The sequence below is a fragment of the Chanodichthys erythropterus genome, chromosome 11, assembly GCF_024489055.1.
Source record: "Chanodichthys erythropterus isolate Z2021 chromosome 11, ASM2448905v1, whole genome shotgun sequence".
NCBI lineage: Eukaryota > Metazoa > Chordata > Actinopteri > Cypriniformes > Xenocyprididae > Chanodichthys > Chanodichthys erythropterus.
Genome location: NC_090231.1, coordinates 12,934,053 through 12,958,847, shown reverse-complemented (window position 1 = coordinate 12,958,847; position 24,795 = coordinate 12,934,053). Strand labels below are relative to the sequence as shown.

Sequence of the window (24,795 nt, the reverse complement as noted above, 5' to 3'; positions counted from 1 at the left end):
AAGCATTTGCCCTTTGTGTCAGTGCTTCATAAATAGAATGAGGCATCAGTGTAGTCGCAACGCATCCAGTGTAGACATCACTGTTTATAACTGGTTCTATTGTCTTTTGTCGCGTCACATCATGCCGCTCGTGTCCGGCGTAGACACGGTGTAAGCGCTCTGTGAACAGCATCAAAGGTTTCTATTTACAATGTTTTTGCAGCATTGTAGACATTCACAGACATATCTATTGAGCATGTGAATGTAATGGCCAATCACATGTGTTTAAGTTTAAGAATCCACTCAACACTACTCAAAACAGGAGTTTTCACAAGAGTTCAGCTTTGTGTACCTTGCATTGTGATTGACAGCTTCAGCTCACTCTCTGTATATAATATAATATACATTTTTCATGCTGGTAACTATACATTGTAAACTTTCTGGATTTACAATCTTATTTAAATGCCCAATTTATAGAGATAACCATACTCTGTGATACTGTATGCCAAATGATCTGTGCATTCAGTCTTAGAGTGTAAATGTAAAATAATAGACCTCTACGTATTACTTTTCAAAACAGTCACTTGGAGATTTTTACATACAAATTTAATTAATAGGATCAATTAAAATTACAAACTGATTCTTTGCATTTATTTTGGATTTATTGTCAGTACTGGGCTTGCAGTTCAGTGGGTAGGGTACTGTGTACTGTGTGTGTGGATGACCGTGTTCATCTGCCACCACCAAAGACCATTTTTGACCCAGGAAATACCCTGATAAATATCTAATAATGTCCCTCCTATGGTGCATTATCATCTCAAGCAAATTCAATTTATCAACATAAAGTTCACCAGAAACTTCAAACTGAAAATTGTGTGATCAACTTATTCTGAGGGCTGTTTCATAAAACAAGATTAGAAAACAAGCCAGGCTTATTTTACTTAGTCAGACTTGTTGTCGGTGAATTCTGTTTCATAAAACAAACTTAAATTAGTTCAAACTCAGTTACTCTGCCAATTTATGCTAGGAAAATAGCCTGGAGCAGGCTAACTGTCAGGCTAAGCTGAGCTCTTCTAACACTTACCAATAGGAATGCAATGATACTATTGCAATGATACAATTATTATTGATTTTATTAACACACACACACATATACATACACTTACTAAATAGTGCTAGATTAAAAAAAAAAAAAAATTGGTGTAAGTTTAAGGCTTTTCTTTTTATTAAAAGGTAAGTATGATGAACCAAAACATTTAAAGAGAAGTAATTTCTTAAAAATTAAGTGTTATATAGCTCACTGATTGAATCATTCTCAGGCTTAATGCTGACAACAATGGAAGCAAATGGGAGAGAACTGTCTTATAAGAGACTTATTTCTTAGCACAAAAGAGGACAGTGGAGCAAGAAGATTACCAAATCATTGTTTTAAGTGTGAAAATACAGAAAAAGTATCACAGAAATTAAAAGTCAATAGACCTGTGACAAGGTCCTGAAACAATCAGGCCTTCATTTTTAATCTTTCATTAAGTGATGAGTGATTTTTTTTTGCTAGACAAAGAGCAGGAGAAATACGAAGTGAGTGTCTCAGAGCCAGCAAAAGCTAGGAAAAGAGTGACAAAGTAAGATGCAGCCTGCAGAAGTGACATGTATGGTTGTTGTCTGCATTGGAACTACCAACTGTAGCCAAATCACAATAAAGTCAGCTAGGCCCATATTTAATCTATACTCTGGTCTTATATATATATATATATATATATATCAGAGTTTCCGCTAGAAAAAAATGGTGCCGGTCAAAGTGACCGGCAGAGGTTTCGTTTTCCGGACATTTTGATGATATGCCGGTCAAATATCGCCTCTTAATTAGTCAAGTTGAGGAAAACTGAAAGCAGTTTATGTAACTTAAAAAATTACATAATCACGCCGTATATGCAACATGTTTATTAGCCTAACTTTCAAATAGACGGAAAAAAAACATAAACGTCCGATTGGCGTCAATCAACCAATTGTTTTTTACTATGGTTTCACATTTCATTGTTTAACAAACCAACCCCCCTTCTCCCCACATAAAATATCCGAATATATCATTGTTTTTACTCAAGCTATGTTCAATGAGCGCAGACATTCTAATTATTCGACCCTCTTGTGAATCCGTTGCGTTGTCCTGCCTTTTCGCAGCGCGAACAGAACATTTTTTCGTTACCATCAACTACCTCACATTTTAGCCATGGGAACTTGTCACTCCATTCACTTCGGCTTTTTCTCCGGTGGTGGTGGAGCTGTCTGGACATCTGAGGCTTCAGGCGTTCCTGATTCACCATCGTCCGTCGCGTCTGGCCTCTGAAAAAAGCTTTTACGGCTAGTCTGCCTGGGCCTGGCCATATTTGAAACGTCTCACTCATTCGTTCGTTGTTTAGGTCTATATTACAGCCGTTTTAGGCGTGCGCTTTATTTGAAATGCAGCATGCGATGTTGTTTAATAACTTTCAAACGGTCGATTCAGATTGCGTTAGGGGGGAGGGGCCGGGATTAGGCAGTTTTAATCTGACAATTTGACCGGAGAGATTTAATTTTGTCGGACATTTAATTTTTTTCCCGGCCAATGTCCGGGAATTACCGGACAACGGGAACCCTGATATATATATATATATATATATATATATATATATATATATATATATATGTTATATATACATACAGTGAATTCAGGTTGATTGGGACACTTTTTGCTATTGAAATGACTGGGAAAAAGTGTCCCAATCAACCAGAATTATATATAATGTGTGTGTGTGTAACCTACAAGTTCTTTTTTTACTGGCTAAATGGTTTGTGAACAAGATTTAATTAAATATGAATACATTTCTCTCTGGTTTTGTTTGGCAACTGCAGTACCTTTTATGTTTATTAGATGAGCAGAAATTAAATTCACAAAATTAAAAAATTAAAATAAATATGCACAGACTAAATTTTAATTGGTAAGATTAATCTAAACTCAGTAATTGACCCAAAGTATATTGATTTACCCCATTACAATAGTCCATTTACAATTACTATCATAAAAATGCACTTACTTGTAGGTTTAAAATTGTTCATAAGGCACATTTAATGTCCAACATCAAATATTTTAGCGAAATGTATATTTTAGAATTATTGCGCTTCTGTTGCGTCCTGTCTGTTTAGCGCGCATGCGCACAGATGCGCTCGTTCACTGTGAAGTTTAGCAGCAAAATGGAAATATCTGCATGATTTCTAACATTTACAGATGGAGAATAAACTTGTGAAAAGTTATGCACTGAGGAAAACACCAGGTCTCAAATGCATAAAATAGCACAAAATGTATGCCGTTTCCTATGGTGGATCGATTTGATCCGTGATCGACCTCTAGGGCTGCTTAAAAAAAGCGTGCACGCGAAATTATCTTGACTAGGTAAACCTGGATTGAATTAGCGGGACTCATTTGTTAAGTTAATTCAAGTCAGGTTTTGGAGTTTAATCCTTGCTTTTCTTAGCATCTTTTATGAAACAGCCCTCTGATGTCACTCAAATCATTTGTTTTTTATTTACTGAAATGTCCAGGCTATATCTGTCCAGGTTTTTCTCCATTAAAAGGAAGTGAAGAAACAAAGGTCTGTCAAGCTCCACAAAAGAAAAAAACCAGCAGGCTACCATTAAAGTAGCCCGTTAAAAGTGCATTAGTGAAATTTAATTCCGTTGCCTTCACACAAAATTTCAGATTTTTGTGGATTACTATTGAAATACCTGGATTTCGCCCATGAAAATACACCAAACAACAGTAAATGTGACCACATTCTAAGTCAAAAAGCTGAGTGAAAAACAGAACTAAAATTTAAGTCATTAGAAAATCTTCACTTCCATACTTGCACTGTTCCCTGTCTACTTTCACTGTATGGAAAAGAGGACAAATACATTTGGCTGGATAAATCCTAATCAAGTTCTACAGAACAAAAAAATTGAGCAACATTTATTTTTTGTGACTGACAAGGCGGTTATTAGATTTAAATCGGACAAGTGGATATGAATAACAGCCAATGACAATAACCTCAAAATATCTATGGGCTGATTCAACTTTTTTTTTTTTGTAAAAAAGATAAAAACATAAAAAATATCTTTACTATGATATCCAGACTTGTCATGTCCTGGGGTGAAGATGCAGGCACAATCATGGCACACTGAATGTTGGGATATCACCTAGGCTTAAAAATAGGCTAACAACCCAGACGTTTCAAGCATTTTCCCACCTTGTTGTCTTTGACATAAAGTGCTAACATCTCCTCTCGGCCGTAACGGTACTCGGCCAACTTGTACTTTGGCATAGCAGGAGAGGCAGGAGGGGAAGACACACTGCCTCCACTGGAAAGTGCTCGAAGCCTGAGAAAGAGAGAGAGAGGGAAAAAAAAAAATCTGATCAAAAGAGAGTCAGCAGCAACAATCTGAAAGCATCATTGAGAAATGCTCCAGTCCTGGCTACCGTCCAAGGACGGCCCTGACAATACCGACTCTACATCCTGCTTTATTTAGGATCTCTCACACCCCTGAATGGTGCTGAAGCTTGTGCTGATGCATGGACAGTCGAAACTGGTCAGTGTTTTCACTTTTAACAGAGGAACTATGACAAGTGACTATGTTATCACAATCAAACAGCACAGTATTAAAAGTTGAGATATTTTAAAATACAAATATGACTCAGTTTGCCATCATGAGCTGCTTTTAGATACAAGTTAGATGTTACACCTAATAACTTAAGGTCAGTAAGATTTTTAAGAAATTAATAGTTATATTTAGTAAGAACACATTCAGTTGATCAAAAGTGACATCAAAGACTTTATGATTTTACTAAATATTTATTATATTATATAATAAATGCTATTCTTTTGAACTTTCTATTCAACAAAAAAATCCAGAAAAAAATGCATCATATTTTCCACTAAAATATTGAGCAGCACAACTATTTTCAACATTGATAATACCAAGAAATGTTTCTTGATCAGCAAATTAGCCCTGAAGACTGGATTAATGATGCTGAAAATTCAGCTTTGCAATCACAGGAATAAACTGTATTTAAAATACATTAAAACAGAAAACAGTTATTTTAAATTGTAGAATTATCTTATGATGATATTACTGTTTTGACTATATTTTGTTAGGGGGAGAATGCAGCCTCTGTGAGCATAAGAGACTTCTTTCAAAAATTTACTAAAATCTTAGATATCAATCTCTTGAATGATAGTGTATATTTCTTAATATTTACATTTAGACAAACAGGAAAATCAAGTAACTGGAATTTCTGGATCTAAGAACTGAATAAGCTTCATATCCGATGCTTACAGTGTAAACGGCTCTGTTGATTAGAATAGGAGAAATCTGGTTTTGTTGTGTGTCAGTCTCACCACAGTTTTTGTTTTGACAACTTTACTCGGTGCTGACATTATCCCGCCTCCATCATCTGACGGTAGCGGTTCCTGGTTTAAACCCAGCAGCTATTAGAGGCCAGTGCAAAGTTGTTTTTCCTGCCTGAAACCACTTTTAAGCGGTGGAAGCATGTGAAACGATACCGACTGAGGCACCCTGTCAGTGGAAAAGGGGTTGCAGAGTTGTGGGTGGCTTTGTAAACTTTACATAAATACTACCCTGCTGAGATAAGCTGATGAAGAAGGCTTTGAGGCAACAAACCACCCCTGCATTGTACATGTCAAACCCAGGAATTCACTTTTGTTGGCCAAGGACCAACTATGCACAGAAGAGCCTTAGTTCAGCAGAGAACCACGCCTAACGGTTTAATTTCTGCATAATCATTAAGCGTGTGCCAAGAGGAGATACAGGGAGAGAAGGGGGTTGGGAAAAATGGAAAGACGAGAGAGAGAGCCTTGCAGAAATATGGGGAAAGTAATGAGCAGTGCTGGGAAAGAGAGTCATCATGAGTATTATTTCTAAGATATTATGAGCAGTGACAGTTTTGAAGCTCAATACACTGAAGCCATTTAGATTGAAAAAATTTTACTATAAAACATTACTATAAAATTACATACACAGAAGCTATTTTATGCTATGTGACAAAAGCTATGTTGTTGTTTCTTTGCCACACTATATTGCATTGCATCTCTCTTTATACATTATCAGATTCAGTACATTGTCATTCAAAAGTCCACAATGAAAATCTGTTTTTCAAAATAGAATTTTAACCTTGATTGAATTTTTAAACATTTATAGGATTAGTTCACTTCAGAATTAAAAAATTTCCTGATCATTTACTCACCCCCATGTAATGCAAGATGTTTATGTCGTTCTTTCTTCAGTCGAAAAGAAATTAAGGTTTTTGACTAAAACATTCCAGGATTTTTCTCCATACAGTTAAAGGTCCAGTTGTTTCGATGTCATTTCAAAGGGCTCTAATGTCATTACTAAGGGTCTTGTCTAGCGAAATGATCTGTCATTTTCTATTAAAAAAAAAAAAGAAAGAAAAAAGCATACACTTTTTAACCAAAAATGTCCATCCTGCACTTCTCAACGATGCGCCACGCTTTACGTAGTCACGCTGGAAAGGTCATGCGTGACGTAGGTGAAAGTACCGATCCAATGTCTACAAAGTCAAACACCCTTTACCAAAAAAAAAAAAAAAAAAAAAAAGGTAAAACAATGATGTTGGACAATTTTAAAGTTGAAGGAGAAAATGAGATAGAGTTTTCGCCCCTATCGCAGTACTTTCGCCTACGTCACCAGTGAGATTTCCAACGTGATTACGTAATGCGTGGTGCATCGCAGAGCAGTGCAAGATGAGCATTTGTAAGTTAAAAAGTACTTTTTTTTTTTTGAAAATAATCAAACATTGGACCTTCAGTCCATTGAGTCCACTATACAGAAAAAAATCTTGGAATGTTTTCGTCAAAAACCTTGATTTCTTTTCGACTGAAGAAAGAAAGACAAACAACTTGGATGACATGGTAAGTAAATTATCAGGAAATTTTATTTCTGAAGTGAACTAATCCTTTAAACAAAGAAATGCAAGATGTAAAATGATGGTCAGATGTTCTTGCTTCCACTGAAGCACAATATGCACTAAATTAGTGTCACTGCGTGACAGCACTAAACTTACAAATTAAAATGCAACTAAAACAATAACTAAAAAAAAAAAAAAAACAGAACTGGCAACAAGGAGACACTTAATTAGAAAGAAAAGGATTTTACCATTCTGGGCCAAAGTTAAGTGTTTCAGCAGTCATATTCTTCCTTCCTTCTCAGAGGTGAAAGTCTACAAACCAAAATACATGAGAATACAACCAACTCAAATGTGTTGCAAGCATACTTCCCATTATTAATACACAGATTATTTTATTACACTGCAGTGTGCACTGACACAATGCACACACAACTGAAAGACATATCTATATTTGTGTAAACAGCCTTTTATATGTTATTCTTACCCTGTCCAGGGGAGTGGCGCAGGCAAGACTAGGCTGGACCAAGTCTGGGTGAGAGGGCTGAAAGGTGTGTGTGTGTGTGTTTTTGTGTTTCAGAGTAGCGAACTTAAGAGAGAGAAGGGTTATAGCTGCCTTATTCAGGATGTGTGTGCTCAGAATAACAGAAATACAAAAGGTACAGAGACGGTAAGAGCTCTCGTTCACAGCGGATGAAAACAAAAATAAAAACAAACGGACAACAAAAAATAAACGAAAACCCTCTAAAATTAGTAATACCTGTAGGACTGCAAAAACTGCAGAGTTTTGATACTGACGTCTAAAGTCGATTGACTGCAGGAAAAAAACTAAATAGACGAACAAACAAAAAAAGAGACTAACTTGTTGATAATACAGCTGCCAGAAGCAGTTATGACCCCAATAAGCTTCTCTCTTTCTCTATCTGTGTGTGTCTTTCTAACTCTTCCTGTTGTACTGGCAATGCTGTATGGACCAGGTCCCAGCTGGTGACCCCCTCCTCACGCCGGCAATCCCTCTCCCTCCTTTATCTGCAGGAGAAAAACAAACAAAACTTATTAATATTGTGGACTATGCAATGCAAGTACTATAACTGAAGCCATTAAAACACAGAAAGGTGGGCAGTGCACATGCTCCAATAGGTGTCTGTGTTAGTATCCTATCAATTCAAAGGCCAAGCATGCATAAAAATAATCTCTCTTCTTTTAAAAAAATATTCTTAAAGATATTGTCTTCATATGGAAGCCTGTTTCCTCCACTGAATACAAAATTAAAAAGGTAACTGCGACAATTTAGACTTTTTCTCAGAATTGTGTGATATAAACTCACAGTTGAGAGCTAGAATTCAGAATTGCGAGATATAAACTCGAAACTGTAAGAAAATGTCAGAACCTTTATCCTCAGTATTGAGAAAAGAAGTCAGAATTGCAGGATAAACTCATAATTGCAAGAAGAAAAAAAAGAAAAGAAAATGTGAGATATAAACATCACAATTGCAATTGTCAGTTATCTAGCATATCAGAAAAGGCATTCTGACATTATAACTTTTTATAACAGTTTATCCCGCAATTCAGAGAAAAGTCTGAATTTTGATGGGCTGTGTCCGAAATCACCAGGCATTATTTGAGGGGACAGTCATTTGTAGTGGTGTCCGAAACCACAGTGGACGTTATCAAGTGAACTCACTCAATCCCACAATGCTCGCATTAATAAGGGTACATGTGTATGCGATGTATGCTCAAAGAGAGAAAGAGAGAGAGATGTATGCTCAAAAGCTAGAATACCCATAATGCACTGTGTGAGTTGCACAGCAAATGAATTCCCACATCTGACCAGAAGATGGCACCACAGCTGAATAATCCATACATCCATTTTCCAAACTGCTGGTCCAATGTGGGTACAGCGTAATATCATACAGGTATAAATTCCTTTTTAATTGATTATTAAATTGTTTAATTAAGATTTATAGACCGTTTCCATGTCAGAATTCAAGATAAATCTTTTCATCTTACTACTGGAGCTGCCAATTTGCTAACTTTCAAATAGCCTAATTATTAAACAGCAAGCACAAACTATGCAAAAGCGCAGCCCTTCAGGCACACTTAGTGTCTGAATCCGCTAACTCGCTTTCATTCACTCCCCTCAAGTGAATTACATTAGTGGACTAATGTATAGTGGATGAGGGTACAGGGGGCAATTTCGGACACAGCCATGGTGTTATCTTAAAGTATAATAGCTAAAACTGTTCATTTGTGGCAAAGTTCACCTCAAGTTTGCCAAAAAAAACTAGATTTTGGAAAGGGCAAATGCAGCTAGATTTAGGTTAAAATCTTTCTGGATTATTGACATCTGCACTCAACTACAAGAGTTTGTACAATCAGGATAACATGTAGATGGAAAAGAAACATCCCAGGTGTTCGATCAACAGCACCCACAGATGTCATAGCAACAGAAATATCCAAGCAACAGAACAAACGGGGGAGAATAAATAGTATTCACTGGGGGAGTTTGGCTCTTAAACATAAAGTACCACATGATAATACATGTTAACCCAAGAACATCTGAAGACACCTGTAACTTAAACCGCAATTAGGAATACATTAGTATGTCTGAGAGTGCTCATAATTCATCACTGAACATCAACGTCCTTATGAACAGCTACCAAACGACAAGTCCAGAGAGGCGAGAATGTCTGATTCAAAGAACTGTTTGTGAAAAAAAAAAAAAAACCACTGATTCAGTGATTTTATATATAAAATCAGACATGTTCTAATTTGTTATACTGTTAATTTAAGTTTATGTTATAATATTTGATAATATTTTCTTCTATTATACAGATGTTTTTATTATTGTTTTATGTATTCTTTGGCGATACTGTATGATTTACAGTCATGCCAATAAAGCAATTTTGAATTTAATTGAATTTTTATATATATATATATATATATATATATATATATATTTATATATATATATATATATATATACATATGGGGGGGGGGGGTATATAGTATAGCCCTGACATCATGCACAATAACAAATATTAAACCTAATTTGTTTTAATAAGGATATTAATAGGTAATTTTTACTAATAATGATGGTAGTCATTTCATGTGCACCAGTTTGATGCAGTCTTGATTCAGTTCAAGTTCATTTAACAAGGTCAAATTTCTTAAATATAATTTGATTAACTAAAATTAAATTGACATTTTGGTTAAAAATGCTCTGACTTCATAACGCACTTAAAACTTTCTTTGTCATCTATGCTGATGCTGATAAAGTATGATACTCATAACTCATACATATACACACACGACGTTTTAATAGTAACTTACTTTGCGTCTTGTAAGTAAAGTCGTTCACTCCACAAAATGCTCTGACTAACTTATGATTCTCGACTCTAGGAATCTGACAGGTCTCGATTCAATCAGTCAGTAAGCTGCTGATTCATTAACCGCGATTCAATCCAATCGCTTAGACCAGTTTTGTGAATCTGTTCAAAGAAATTCAATGAACAGATCCGACTCAAAAGAACGAGTCGTTCACGAATGGGACATAACCACAACTAACTAACTATTTTTCTCGGCATTAGACCATTCAGATTCGATATCGTCCTCGCGCTCAACACAAACGTAAAAAGCGCCTATATTCAGACAAGATGTCGCTGTTCACGGTCTGCGCTGAATGAAAACGACCATAAAAGCAGATTGATGTCGTTTTTCTATCGATTGGACGAGTTTAGAGGGGCGTCGCGTGAACAGGGAGGGGGAGTGTGCATGTGCATGCGCGTGCCCTGGCTGCACACTCCCCCTCCCTGTGCACGCGGCGCCCCTCCAAACTCCACTCCGCTGCTTCCCGTGGCCTTCAACCCACGGCCACAACTGCCTTGCCAAACATACAAAAAGCCTCTCTACTTCACAGCACGATTTATTCCCACTGAACCAAGCGCTGGCCTCTTAAAGCTCCTTATGCACTAAAATGCATTTGTCGCTCACGCACACACTGACCTTCCCCTTCCAAGTTTGCATGAAACTTAATGCAACACCCATCTGCCATTTAACGCTTCAGACATTCAAGGAGAGAGAGGCACACAGTTGCTGACCGTATTTCTGGAGCTGTCGATGCGATTTTACTGTCCAGTCGCCCCGTCAAACTCTACGATCTTCACTTTGGATGCATGTGCAGTTGTTTGTGTTCTGTGCTCCTCCTCGAGAATCGTGTTCCGTTTTTACTGTTTTTTACTCTCTCCCTCTCCAATGGTCGTTGCGTGTTGATGTCTAGTACGCTCTTGTTGTTTGTGTTTTAGGGAAGATGGCCGTCCTACTCGGTCATACCACGTGATCAGAGTGTAGAGCTGCTTTCAGAGAAGCGTGAAGATAGCGCCCCCTAACGAGGGGCTTGAAATGACTAGGCTACAGGAAATGCATTTGTCCAAAATAAAAGCCACTATAATTACACTACTAAAATGATTGGACCGAAGAAAGAAAGAAAGAAAGAAAGAAAGAAAGAAAGAAAGAAAGAAAGAAAGAAAGAAAGAAAGAAAGAAAGAAAGAAAGAAAGAAAGAAAGAAAGAAAGAAAGAAAGAAAGAAAGTAAATTGGCCTACCCATACTAAAACTGTAATACTACTAATAATAATAACAACTAGTAGCAGTAGTAGTAGGGTGTTTCTTTAACTATAATCCTGTCATGTAGGCCTTATTCTCACTTTTCAAGCTTTGATTGGTTTACTAAAAATGGACAATTGTGGGTTTTTTTTTAACGAAATTGATGAACATTCCCGTCACATGTAACTTGTTTAATGTCATTTTGTGGTGTAAAAGATATTTTTTAAAAATTTAAATTTTTTTTTTTTTTTTTTTTTTTTGCCAAGACTAATTTAATAGCTAGAATATTATGTACCTTAGTAAATACACACAATTAAATGACATTTTCGACCTTTTTATAATTTCTTCACACAGATGTCTCGTACATACATATCAAGCTCTTCACTTACGCAATATTTCAATTATTTACACAAAAACAAATTAAATAATGTTGGCATATGTATTTTTCACATTTTAAGTTCTGGGTTTAAGAAAGTCTGGCACTAGAGTAACAATTAAAATGTATACATGGCATTTAAAAATAGTAAAGACATAGTGAATGTTTTTAGGCATTTTTTTATTATTATTATTTGACCTTCGTATAAAAAGAACCATAATAAATTAAATATATATCGCTAACAATAATGCCATGATTGTTTAAATAGTAATATAGTAATGTCATATTTTATTTATTTATTCTTTATTTGACAGGGACAATGGACAATAAAATATTACCCCAGAATTAGCTACAGAGCTAAATTTCATCTGCTGTCCCTGGGCAGGAGTACATCAAATTATCAATAAAAACACCATAGAAATTAAACACAATAGAATACAAAAAGTATAAAAACATATTCAGAAATCATTACCTTGTATAATTAATGATCACAAACCTGACATGCCTTTAAAAATCTTTTCAAATGTAATTTAAACTGGACAAAGGTAGTAAGTTACACTGTCTAATAAAAAAAATATTTATTCTGGTGTACCAAATATAGCACATGGTAATCATTCAGTGCCATAGTATATATCAAAAATACCATGTTTTATTACAAACGGGAAGATTTACACAGCTGCGGTTACAACACTGAAACTATGACATAATCACTGACTTTTATTTTGACAGCTTCGTGAACACTAGTGTTTTTTCCGCGAACATGGAGGCGATTGTGTCAGATTTAGTGGCACCAGAAGATCTAAAGGTAAAACATTGTATTCTTCACTTTAGTGACTGAGAATCCAACATGACATAGATGTCGTCTTGATAACAAGGTTGTGTGTTGTATATCGGGTTATAATCGGGGGTTTCGATTGACGCAGTACTGCTTTACATCAACAACAATGAGCATGACGTATATGTTTTACTGATGTATCCTCAACTCGTTGTAATGTATTGACTTTCGTAATAGTAGACCTTCTGTAATAAAGCCTAAGCTTTCTGGGGATAAAACCCTAAAAACACCTATTTTATTAGTTTTGTGGCTTTAGTATTACATCTATCGTTTCACCTAACGTTACTATTTAAATAGAAACAGATGTTTCTCTGCTCTAATACACGATAGAGGTAAAAGTCTTTCTAATAAGTCTTCTGTAGAAGTTAGTGTGTGTTTGTCGGCCAGGGGGAGCACATGATCCTGATATCATCCTCCCACTGAAGCAGCTGAGTGAATGTGATTCCCATCCAACTGATGTGACTTTTTATCTTCTAGAGATTTGAGAAGAAGTATAACGCAGAGCTGGTGAAAGGACCCGTTTCAAAGGAAACCACTTTTGAGTATGCCTGGTGTTTGATCAGAAGCAAGTACACAAATGACATTGTAAAAGGCATTCACCTTTTGGAAGGTAAGTGCTTCAGCATGTCTTAGTTTTTGGATAGATTTGTCCTGCTTGAGCTCCAGCAGTAATGTTTTTGTTTTAAAATTCAGTAAAAAGTAATACAGTTTTCTTTTACCAGAACTGGTTCATACAAGCAAAAAAGACGATCAGAGAGATTTTCTCTTCTACCTTGCTGTTGCAAACTACAGACTCAAGGTGGGTTAGCATTTTCCCAGAAAAATCCATTTTATAATCCGTCACTGCTAATAAATGGTTTTTATATCACATATCTTTGTTGTCTAATTAAATTGTGTTTCTCAACTTTGTTCCTGGAAGCCCTGGTAAAAATTACTTTACTGCATAATTTCAAAATCAGATCAGATCATTTGAGTCACTTTATTGTCACGTCATCATATAAACAAGTGTAATGTATAAACGGTTCAATCAGAGTGCCAAATGTAGTTGTACTAGAGGTAAATCTCACCAAACCTGTCGAGTACCTGTCAAGAGTGTGTATATATATATATATATATATATATATATATATATTATTAATATACATATATATATTAATATATCTTAAAATGTATTTTATTTCTGTGATGCAAAGCTGGATTTTCAGCAGTATTACTCCAGTCTTCAGTGTCACATAATAATAATTCTAATAATAAGCAGACATAATGATAAGGGAGACGTCTGGAAATGTTTTTTCTGTTGCAGGGCCTCCAGAAACAGGGTTTGGAAGTACTTGGATAAAAATCGAGTTTTTAATAAAAAAAATAAAAATAAAATAAATGTAACCTCTCTCCCTTGGTTTGCTCTCTTTACCACCCTGCATCAATCGTTTCTTGTTCTCTCAGGAGTATGAGAAAGCACTGAAGTACATTCGTACTCTGCTGAAGAATGAACCAGGTAACAAACAGGCCCTGGAACTGGAGAAACTCATCGACAATGCGCTAAGAAAAGGTGAGATACAATAGCATTTCAGCCAGACAAGAATAACATCAGTCAATGGCCTTTTTAATAGGGTTTTGAGAAACACTACCATTCAAATTCTGGGGTCAATAACATTTTTTTAAAAGGAATTAATGCTTTTAATTCTAAAAAAAATCATTAAACTGTTTAAAAATGATAGTAAAGACTTTTACATTGTTACAAAAAATATATATTTCAAATAAATGTTGTTGTTTTTTTAAACTTTCTATTTCTATTCAAGTATTTTGAAAAAAATGTACAATTCCCCCAAAACATATTAAACAGTGCAACCAATCTGATTATATACTGTGTGTATATACATACACACACTATACAGTATCTCACAGAAGTGATTACAATTTTTGTAAATATTTTATTATATCTTTTCATGTGACAACACTGAAGAAATGACACTTTGCTACAATGTAAAGTAGTGAGTGTACAGCTTGTATGACAGTGTAAATTTGCTGTCCCCTCAAAATAACTCAACACACTCAACCTAAGTGAAAATGTCCAAATTGGGCCCAAAATGTCAATAGCTTGTGTGGCCACCATTATTTTCCAGCACTGCTGAAAAATCCTCCAGTCCTTCCACTCCTCCATGACGACAGGTGTGTTTGGGGACGTTATCATGTTGAAATACTGCCCTGCGGCCCAGTCTCCGAAGGGAGGGGATCATGCTCTGCTCATGCACTCATGCAGCCCCAGACCATGACACTCCCACCACCATGCTTGACTGTAGGCAAGACACACTTGTCTTTGTACTCCTCACCTGCCACCACACACGCTTGACACCATCTGAACCAAATAAGTTTATCTTGTGGTGTGTCCTAATTTGCATACTTATGCACCATTCTGTTAGATTTTTAAGTATAGATAGTGCTAGTAGTGCGTTCACACTGAAAATTCCTAAAAGAAAAAGTACACTTTAAATACCTGGATGATGCAGTAAAATAACAGAAAAAAGGAAGTGTGGAATGTTGGACATTTAATGCTCTCAACTGTCGAAGCTTTAATTACGTATTGGAGGGGGAAAGGGTATCAGATTCCGTTATTAAATGACAAAATAACCTTATACAATTCACGCACTACATGGATGAGAACATAGTGCACAAGTACATAGTGTATATGTGTATAGTGCGTCGTTTGGGACACAACTTTGGTCTCATCGGACCACAGGACATGGTTCCAGTAATCCATGTCCTTAGTTTGCTTGTCTTCAGCAAACTGTTTGCAGGCTTTCTTGTGCATCATCTGGGACGACAGCCATGCAGACCAATTTGATGAAGTGTGCGGCGTATGGTCTGAGCACTGACAGGCTGACCCCCCACCCCTTCAACCTCTGCAGCAATGCTGGCAGCTATTTCCCAAACACAACCTCTGGATATGATGCTGCGCACGTGCACTCATCTTCTTTGGTCGACCATGGCGAGGCCTGTTCTGAGTAAGGCCTGTCCTGATAAACCGCTGTATGGTCTTGGCCACCGTGCTGCTACTCAGTTTCAGGGTCTTGGCAATCTTCTTATAGCCTACACCATCTTTACGCCAGCAAAAGTGGGAATTATGTGATAACAGACACAGCAATGCATCATGTATTATAAAATTGTTATGTTTGTAGCATGATCCATTAAAACGTACAATATATATATTCAATTCAGACTTAGTGGAGTGATACTATTATTACTATTACTCCACTAGGTCTGAAATAGATTTTTCTCTGCAAACATGATGATCTTAAATGTATTAATTATTAATTTACTATTAATAAATGTGTAAAGTTGCATAAAATGTAAATACTCAAAGTAGGCTAACTACGTTACCTCAGATGGGTGAATGGTTGGATTCCACAACTGGTAAAATAAAACATATAAAACAACACAACATTTACTGTAGGTGCCGCTACCGGAGCGCCATCTAGTGCTGCCTACTCACTTTTGTGTCCAGCGGTTTGGACATTAATGGCTGTGTTGAGTTATTTTGAGGGGACAGCAAATTTACACTGTTATACACACTGTACACTCACAACTTTACATTGTAGCAAATTGACATTTCTTCAGTGTTGTCACATGAAAAGATATAATAAAATATTTACAAAAATGTGAGTGGTGTGTACATGTATATCACACAGAACAGAACTGTTAAACAAAGCCAATAAACTAATGAAGAGGGAGAATGTGTTCTCAGCACTGTCAAAATAAAAGTCCCGCTTCCAACACATCGGCCAAACAGAGAAACTTGTCAGTCGATACGATAATTAAAAAATATCAAATAATGCCCGATATATAGGTTGACCACTGATAACTGGTGGCAGAATCTTGAATCTCCAAGGAAATAACAGCAGGAATATTTATGTGTTGACATAAATAAATATAGACTTCAAGCAGAATTTGATGTTCATGTAAACATACTCATTGTGTTTTATTGAAAGTACAAGTCACAAGTGATATCAGCAAAGCCAAAGGTAGAAGTGAATAAATCTCAGCAGAGAAGTGATCTTTTTTTTTTCCCATTCTTTTCAGATGGTTTAGTTGGCATGGCGATCGTTGGCGGTATCGGATTAGGTGTGGCCGGATTGGCTGGTCTTATTGGTTTGGCCGTGTCCAAAGGTGCAAAGTCCTAATATGGAGTTCCCGTGGAGCGTACTTTGATTCCTTTCCTCTTCAGAAAAGAGACTTAATGATTTCATATAATCATATAATCACATAAATCCATGAGGAAGCCTCCCCTTTTTTATTTTGTATTATTCTGCCATGTCTTTCATAATAAAGTAATATTTTACCTACGTTCATTTTGCTTTATGATTCTTCAGTTTTTTTGGTATGTATAAAAATGTGGGGTTGAAATAAACTAAAACTGTATGTTTTTTCCTCTGAAACCTTTTAATTTATTAATGGAATTCAACTACAGAGGCTTGCCAAAGATTTGCAGTACTGGATAAGATGTATTGTAATAGCATGCACTTTTTTTTCTTGTCTTTTTTTTCTTCTTTTAAATATATAACTGTATTTACAATATAGGTAATCAATATTTTGATAAACTTCAGTATACCTCATATCTGTTAAATAATTAAAACATGTGCTTACTAAAGTATTAAGGTGTATTTACATGCTTTGCACATCTTATTTGGCTGGTTTGATTTGGAAGTGTCATGCGTGACCAGGGTCAACCTTGTAATTCATTTTCTTACAAGTCTTCTTTGTCAGCACAGTATATCACCCGTCGGTTTACATGTGCTGTCAACTGTGACGTGTGTCTGTCTGTACAATGTTTTTTAACTTCTGCTCCTGGATTTCATACTGAAACTGCACAAATAGAGTTAAAAGATAGCGATCCTGATTCAGATACCCATGCAATCTTATTTTTAAATAACAATGATTCATCTGTCTATTAAAGGTGCAATTCTCTACAGAAACATTTTTTGTTTTAATGGTTGAAATTCTCCTCGTATCTTGATAGGAATCGCTATTTTAAAATGGTCTAAATGTATTTTTATAAATATATATTGTCTGTGGAAGGCGTAGGACCATAAAATGTTTAACCAATCATTATATTAGGTCCGATTGAAATAAGATGTACTACTTGCCTGTCAATGTACGTTTTTACATACGTTCCATTCAAAACATTAATTCATCTGTGTTTTTTTTAAAGCTTTTATTTGTCTTGTGAAAGGCAGATGCTAACAAGTGGCTAAATGGGACAACAGTTTGTCTGGGACATTTAAACATCATCAGCTGAACAGGTGACGTGAAGGCCATGAAAGTGACCCATACTCGAACTTTGACCTCTGTATTTAACCCATCAGTTAGAGCACTCACATTAGTAGTGAGTAGTGAACACACACCTAGAGCAGTGGGCAGACATTTTTTGCTATGGAGACTGGGCAGTGATTGGAGGTGAGGTGCCTTGCTCATTTCTTTCCGGTATTGAGAATCGAACTGGCAACCTTCAGTCTGACTCTCTAACCATTATGCCACGACTGCCCCCAAACAATATAGTTGAAAGAACATTTATAGAAAAATAAGTTCTTGCAAGGGGTAGTAAGAAGCACTTAGCTCATTGTAGAAATTGGCTACTGACTGTAATGGCTTTTCAATTGAAAAGGTACAAAGAAAAGCGGGTTTTCAAAACTCTGCATTGTGAACAATCCTTTTCAAGTACATCAAACTTCATTTGTTTGTATTCAAGAGGATTTACACGTAATAATACATTACATTTTACTGTACAATTGAGACCAAAACAACAACAAAAATGCTCGGTGGTTTCAATATCAATTTCACAAAATTGACAAAGAGTTTTCTCCAATATCAAATTTTGATTTAAGGAATTGTTTAAATGGGTATATGTCATTATTCATTCATCATTCATTATTTTAAAATTAAGTTCTTTCCCTTTAAGGAGACTTGGAAAGGTAAGATAATTCATTCTCATTTCCTTCACCTCTTTCAGGTTAAAATCTTTGAAAATATAACAATGTTTAATTCGATTTCGATGAACTCTGTCAATGAAATAATATATTTGTTGTTACATTTATGATCTCGATTAGACAATTTACCCAGACAAGGAGATGGGAGAGAGAATGCCACAGAATAGTGTGTAAGAATCCCTTTTACCAATAGTACCATGTTTTTTGGTATGGCATTTAAAACTGTGTAAAACTCTTTAGGGTGACATACAAATCCATGTTTCAGACAAAAAAAAATTGTTATTGAGAACATTACCATAGTTGTCCATCATGTTCAGTTGGGAAATTTTTTTATATTGAACCCAGATTTTGCACAATAAAATGACTGTTCCAAATACAAAAATAATTATCACGATGAACAAATCATGTAAGAATCATAAACTTATGTTCATCACAGACCTTATTTTCTGCAATCATCCAAAAGCCAAGGGAAAAACCTAATGGGTTTTTGTCAAGGGTGATGAAATTACAGGGTTGACCTACAAAATATGGCATCCCTGCACCACTCTTGAATCATTCATTATTAATTTATTAAAGTTCATTAAATATTTTTAATAGATGACAGCAATTAACATTTTGTCAGAACCTCTAGTAAACTACATGTTATTGTCTAGTTGTTTGTTCAGAATCGTGGGAGAATCGTGATCTCCATATAAAAAAACATTGCTGGAGAGGCCAATGTAGTTTTTTTTATTATTATTATTTCAGTTTGGTGTGCATTATGTCCTAATTTTACTGCCTAGTATACTTTATACTAAGGCACTTTAAGGTACTTTATCTAGACTGGTATTTTGTTTGCGTCAGTAAGAGATGGATCTCACAATCATGAAACACCCGGAAATAGCAGGGCATTTTAAAATTGTGATTTCCAGGCATGGAAAAGTCAAGGTAATTTCTATGGCTCTAAAATATTTAATTGCCTACAGAATTTGCTCTTACTGAGTACAATCTCTATAAAATCACTATAAAAAGACCTCCTAGTCAAAAGATCTGGAAATCATGGTAAGGAAAAACTGGAAAAAGTTTCTGATGCGCTCTGAAACTGCTGGTTAAATAGTCACTCACAAAGTCGTTGTCCTCCGTGCATCATTAGCTCAGAGGCTCTCAGACATGGGAGTATCTTGAACACTGATTTAGGGCAACAACTAACAGACCTTGAAAGTAACAAATTCCCTGTAAAACATGTTTATTTAAGATAATAGCTGATAACAGCATCCAATTTAATGTTGGGTATTCGGTCTTCCCACATTATTCATCTCAGGGACTTACGCACATGTGAAGACATCTCAGCTTTACAATGCAGATGTTTATGGTTGCCATTAGTAACATCATTTTGTAACACAGTATTGAGGTTACTAATTAACTGTTGAAGAAAATGATGAAAAGAACTCTCTCTTCTATTTGTCTGTCTGTCTGTGACTTGTCATGTCTTAGCTTTATTGAGGTTTGTGGGAAAATCAAATCAGAAATGTCAGAATAACACCCAAAAATCATTTGATCCCATGAAAGTCATACTAGTGTTGTATAATTTTAGATGAGATAACATCTGGTTTTAATTTTCTCATATTAATCTTTATTTAGTAAATGGAATGGAGTTAATCCATTTTTGTATTACACTAAATCCAGAAAGTCTAATCTAAGAGTGTAAGTATGACTGAAACACATACTGTCATTTTCGAATCAGTCAAACAATACAGAGGCAAAGGTTTTCCTTGTTATTTACTAAGTATAAATTTTAGTTGGCTCACATATTGATGTCACAAGACAATAAAGAAATCATAAAAAAGATTTACAACATCATGGGTTCAGAGCTCAAACATCATTTGCTCATATCCTTGTTTAAAGTATAATTACATGACACTTTCTCTGTGTAAAAAATATCCCCACAAATAATTTTAGCAGAGCTGATTCACACACACATCTCATGACATGCTCTAACACAAATTACACCCTTGGTTCAGTCCTGCTCCTGGAAATAAGCCTTCTTGCAGAGTAACCAAACACATTTTACCAGCTAATCTTGGCCTATATCTTTAGTTTTACAAGTGTCATTTAAATGACACTATGACATATCAATTACCTGTCAATTTAATCTCTGATAGAGATCCATGTAAGACTTGAATTAATGCCAAGTTTGCAGTGTACAGGCTGCCAGGTGTGTTAGAGCAGGTCTGAACTGAAAGCAATCTGAAGGAGGATAGATCTCTAAGACCGTGATTCAGCATCCCTGCAAAAAATCTTCTTTCTGAAAGGACTCGTATAAGCTCTTTTTATGGTCCCCATAAACATCCAGCCATCAAAAGTGTCATCAGCGATTTTAGGAGATGTATAACCATGTGTGAAAACTATTGTGTTTGTTAAAAGTACAATTAAAGTAAAGTATAGCAATAGTCAAGCAAGCTAGTCATAAACCTGACCTTTAAAACCCATGATCTGCTTATCACATGCATGCAGTACATGTGAGAGTTAAACATTGAATATATATATGTGTATGCATGTATGTGTGTGTGTGTGTGTGTGTGTGTGTGTGTGTAGAATATATATATATATATATATATATATATATATATATATATATATATATATATATATATATATACACACACACTGCTCAAAAAAATTAAAGGAGCACTTTTTAATCAGAGAATAGCATCAGCTCAGTTAAACTCTATTGATCTGGGTGCATTGTTTTATTATTTATAAGACAAGACGCATATGGGGAAAACTCCTATTTTCTCAGATTACTGAAGCCTTTTTCATTCACGCAGAGAAAACTGCATGGCCATTGGTTCGTGAACTTAAAGTAAATGAACCAATGATGGTGAGCAAGCCCGTTGAGTCCGCCAAAAGGGACGGGGTATCGGGCTATATAAGAGGCCGTCTCACCATGGCAAATTGTTTGATTCGACTGAAGTGACGCACGAGGCATCTGACGGGTAGCGCGGCAAAGTACGCTGTACTTGTTCCGTATCTAAGGGAACCGAGGTTACGTTAGTAACTGAGTATGTTCCCTTACGATACTACACTTCGTACTGCGTCAAACATGTCATTATTCATAAGACAAGATGCATATGGGGACGATATTCCATCCCGCTGCGCTACGCAGGGGCTGAGCATTGGGGCAGAGCACTAGAAAAGGGCTTGCAACAGATACTGATAAAACAGGATAGCCTGAGTAACCTAAAAATACTGTAGTCATCTTCCCGAACCCCTGAGCACTGAGGCACCAGTGAGGCCTAGGGCATATATAGGGGGCACAGAATAAAGTTACACCCGGACATGGTCGGAGTTATAACGGAAAACCATAAGCTGGTTTTAGCAGCGAGGCTTATGCAGAAAGGACCTGCGTCTGAAGTGCAGGAACGTCCAGATTATAAAACCTGACAAATGTGGACGGTGAGGCCCAGCAAGTCGCCGCACAGATGTTGGCGATCGAAACGCCACAGACTCACGGCCACAAGGAGGCTATGCCTCTAGTGGAATGCGCTCTCACACCTAAGGGGTATTGAAGGCCTAAGGAGGAGTAAGTGAGTGCTATAGCATTGACTATCCATCTGGAAAGCCCGGGCTTCGTGACCTGAAGACCTTTCGTGCGTCCACCAAAGCAGACAAAAAGCTGTTCAGCCTGACGAAAGAAGGCAGAATGGTCAGTGTAAGTCCTCAGGGCCCTGACAGGACAGAGTAAGTCCTGTTCATCCTGTGATGAAGAAAGGGCGGAGAGAATAATAATCTGCGCCCTAAAGGGTGTGGATAGGACCTTTGGGACATATCCATGCCTTGGTTCAGGATGACTTTGGAGTCGTTAGGCCCGAATTCAAGACAAGAGGGGCACACAGAGAGTGCCTGCAGATCCCCCACATGCTTGACCTATGCTAAAGCTAGCAGTAGGGCGGTCTTTAGTGACAAGGGTTGAAGGCCAGCAGTCTGAATTGGTTCAAAGAGAGGGCCCTTAAGGCCTCTAAGAACCACAGACAGGTCCCAGGCAGGAACCGTGAGGGGACGAGGAGGATTCAACCTCCTGGATCCTTTCAGGAAGCAGACAACAAGGTTGTTTCTTCCTATCGTCTGCTCTGCTATAGGAGCATGAGAGGCTGCTATAGCTGCGACATATACCTCAAGGGAAGAGGGAGTACGGCCTCTGTCCATTAAGTCTTGAAAGAAGGAAAATATCTGGGATATGTCACAAGTCAATGGGTCTTCGCCCCAGGCTGTGCACCAGGCAGCAAAGACGGACCATTTAAGAGCGTAAAGATGACTAGTTGACTGGGCTCTAGCTTGTGAGATAGTGTTTAAAACATTATCTGGGAGGCTAGCTCCCAATTGCCACTTCCTGCTCGAACCAGCAGGGAATTAACCAAGGTGACACTTGGTTTCAGCTAGCACTGTAGAGGGCGCATGAGAAGCAAGCCCAGCTGCAAAGCCGGAGATGCCAAACTTAAAGACCTAGCATCCTCTGAAATACTCTGTGCGGCAGAGAAGCCCCGGGTACAAAGGTTTTTGCAAGCTGCTGAATGGCCAGAGATCGCTCTGGAGTGACCATGGCTCTCATGCGAGTCGAGTCTAAAAGTATCCCCAGGAGACCTGTTGGCTGGGGAATAGCGAGCTCTTTAGAAAACTGACCCTGTGCCCTAAGCACTCCAAGTGGTTGAGGATGATGGATCGGTGAGATATCAGCTCCACCTCTGACTGGGCCAGAACAAGCCAGGTGTCGAGGTAGTTCAGTATGTGCACATCCATCTATCTCAGAGGGGACAGAGCCGCATCCATGCATTTCGTAAAGGTGCGGGGAGCCAGAGATAGCCCGAAAGGAACGACCGTGTATTGATATGCCACCCCTTTGAAGGCGAATCTCAAGAATTGCCTGTGATGGGCCCCCCCCCAATCACAGGCAATTCTTGAGATTCGCCTTCAAAGGGGTGGCATATCAATACACGGTGAAAATAAGCATCTTTCAGATCTAGGGAGAAGAACCAGTCTCCCGGGCACACTTGTGGGAAGATCTGCTTCAAAGTGATCATTCCGAATGAGCACTTTAACAGGGCCCTGTTCAGACATCTGAGATTGAGGATGGGTCAGAGACCGTCATCCTTCTTGGGAACGAGGAAGTACCTGCTGTAGAAACCTGACTCGCTCAGTGTTGGAGGAACCACTTCTATGGCTCTCTTCACCAGCATAACATTTACCTCAGCATAACATTTACCTCGGCATAACATTTACCACGTGTGCGTCCTTGCTTTCAACAGAGGTTTGGGCCACTCCATTGAATAACATAACCTCGTTTTACACTCCGGGGATGAACACATCCCAGGTCAGTTAAGTAGCACAGGGGGATGTTAATCAGTTTCAGCTGCTTTGGTCTTAATGAAATTAACAACAGGTACACTGGATGGGCAACAATGAGACGGCCCCCAAAACAGGGGGTCACTGACATTTTTTCCCTACTCATCTTTTCTGATTGTTTTTTCACTAGTTTTGCATTTGGCTAGGGTCAGTGTCACTACTGGTAGCATTAGGCGATACCTGGACCCTACAGAGGTTGCACAGGCAGTCCAACTCCTTCGGGCTGTGTCTCCCATCACAGTCTCAGGAGCATGGAGGAGATTCCAGGAGACAGGCAGTTACTCTAGGAGAGCTGGACAGGGCCATAGAAGGTGCTTAACCCATCAACAGGACTGGTATCTGCTCCTTTGTGCAAGAAGGAACTGGATAAGCACTGCCAGAGCCTTACAAAATGACCTCCCGAAGGCCACTGTTGTGAATGTCTCTGACCAAACAATAAGAAACAGACTTCACAACGTCCTCTAGTGGGCCCTGTGCTCACTGCCCGGCACCGTGGAGCTCTATTGGCATTTGCCATTGAACACCAGAATTGGCAGGTCCGCCACTAGTGGCCTGTGCTTTTCACAAATGAGCACAGGTTCACATGTGACAGACATGAATGAGTCTGGAGAAGCTGTGGAGAATGTAATGCTGCCTGTAACATCGTTCAGCATGACTGGTTTGACCCCATTGAGATCTGATGTGTTTTC

General features: G+C 37.5%; 2 protein-coding genes across 7 annotated transcripts in view; one reads left to right on the top strand and one right to left on the bottom strand.

Moving 5' to 3' along the window:
• The window catches only part of gigyf1a (GRB10 interacting GYF protein 1a), a 30,443-nt gene extending 19,175 nt beyond the window's left edge, over positions 1-11,268 (bottom strand). For 5 of the 6 annotated variants that reach the window (XM_067401766.1, XM_067401768.1, XM_067401770.1 and 2 more), the window contains exons 1-4: positions 11,032-11,268; positions 7,419-7,960; positions 7,183-7,246; positions 4,239-4,368 (exon numbers count right to left, since the gene is read on the bottom strand). In XM_067401766.1, the coding sequence (XP_067257867.1) occupies positions 4,239-4,368; positions 7,183-7,217 (165 nt within the window). In that variant the 5' untranslated portion in view covers positions 7,218-7,246; positions 7,419-7,960; positions 11,032-11,268. Of the gene's footprint in view, positions 1-4,238; positions 4,369-7,182; positions 7,247-7,418; positions 7,961-8,713; positions 8,959-11,031 lie in introns of those variants that run through there. The other variant, XM_067401767.1, reaches the window with a different exon arrangement.
• A 1,339-nt stretch (positions 11,269-12,607) lies between these two features.
• On the top strand, positions 12,608-17,713 carry fis1 (fission, mitochondrial 1). The gene is made up of 5 exons (XM_067400456.1): positions 12,608-12,716; positions 13,224-13,356; positions 13,469-13,545; positions 14,190-14,295; positions 16,824-17,713. The coding sequence occupies exons 1-5, from the start codon at positions 12,672-12,674 to the stop codon at positions 16,922-16,924; spliced, it is 462 nt and encodes a 153-aa protein (XP_067256557.1). The 5' UTR covers positions 12,608-12,671; the 3' UTR covers positions 16,925-17,713.
• Positions 17,714-24,795: the final 7,082 nt, after the last annotated feature.

What these genes read in the sequence shown, in the direction of transcription:
- fis1 (XM_067400456.1), top strand. Translation starts at nt 12,672, where the DNA reads ATGGAGGCGATTGTGTCAGATTTAGTGGCACCAGAAGATCTAAAG. An exon ending in AGGCATTCACCTTTTGGAAG is followed by an intron (nt 13,357 to 13,468) that starts GTAAGTGCTTCA and finishes TTCTTTTACCAG; the next exon opens with AACTGGTTCATACAAGCAAA. An exon ending in TTGCAAACTACAGACTCAAG is followed by an intron (nt 13,546 to 14,189) that starts GTGGGTTAGCAT and finishes TTGTTCTCTCAG; the next exon opens with GAGTATGAGAAAGCACTGAA.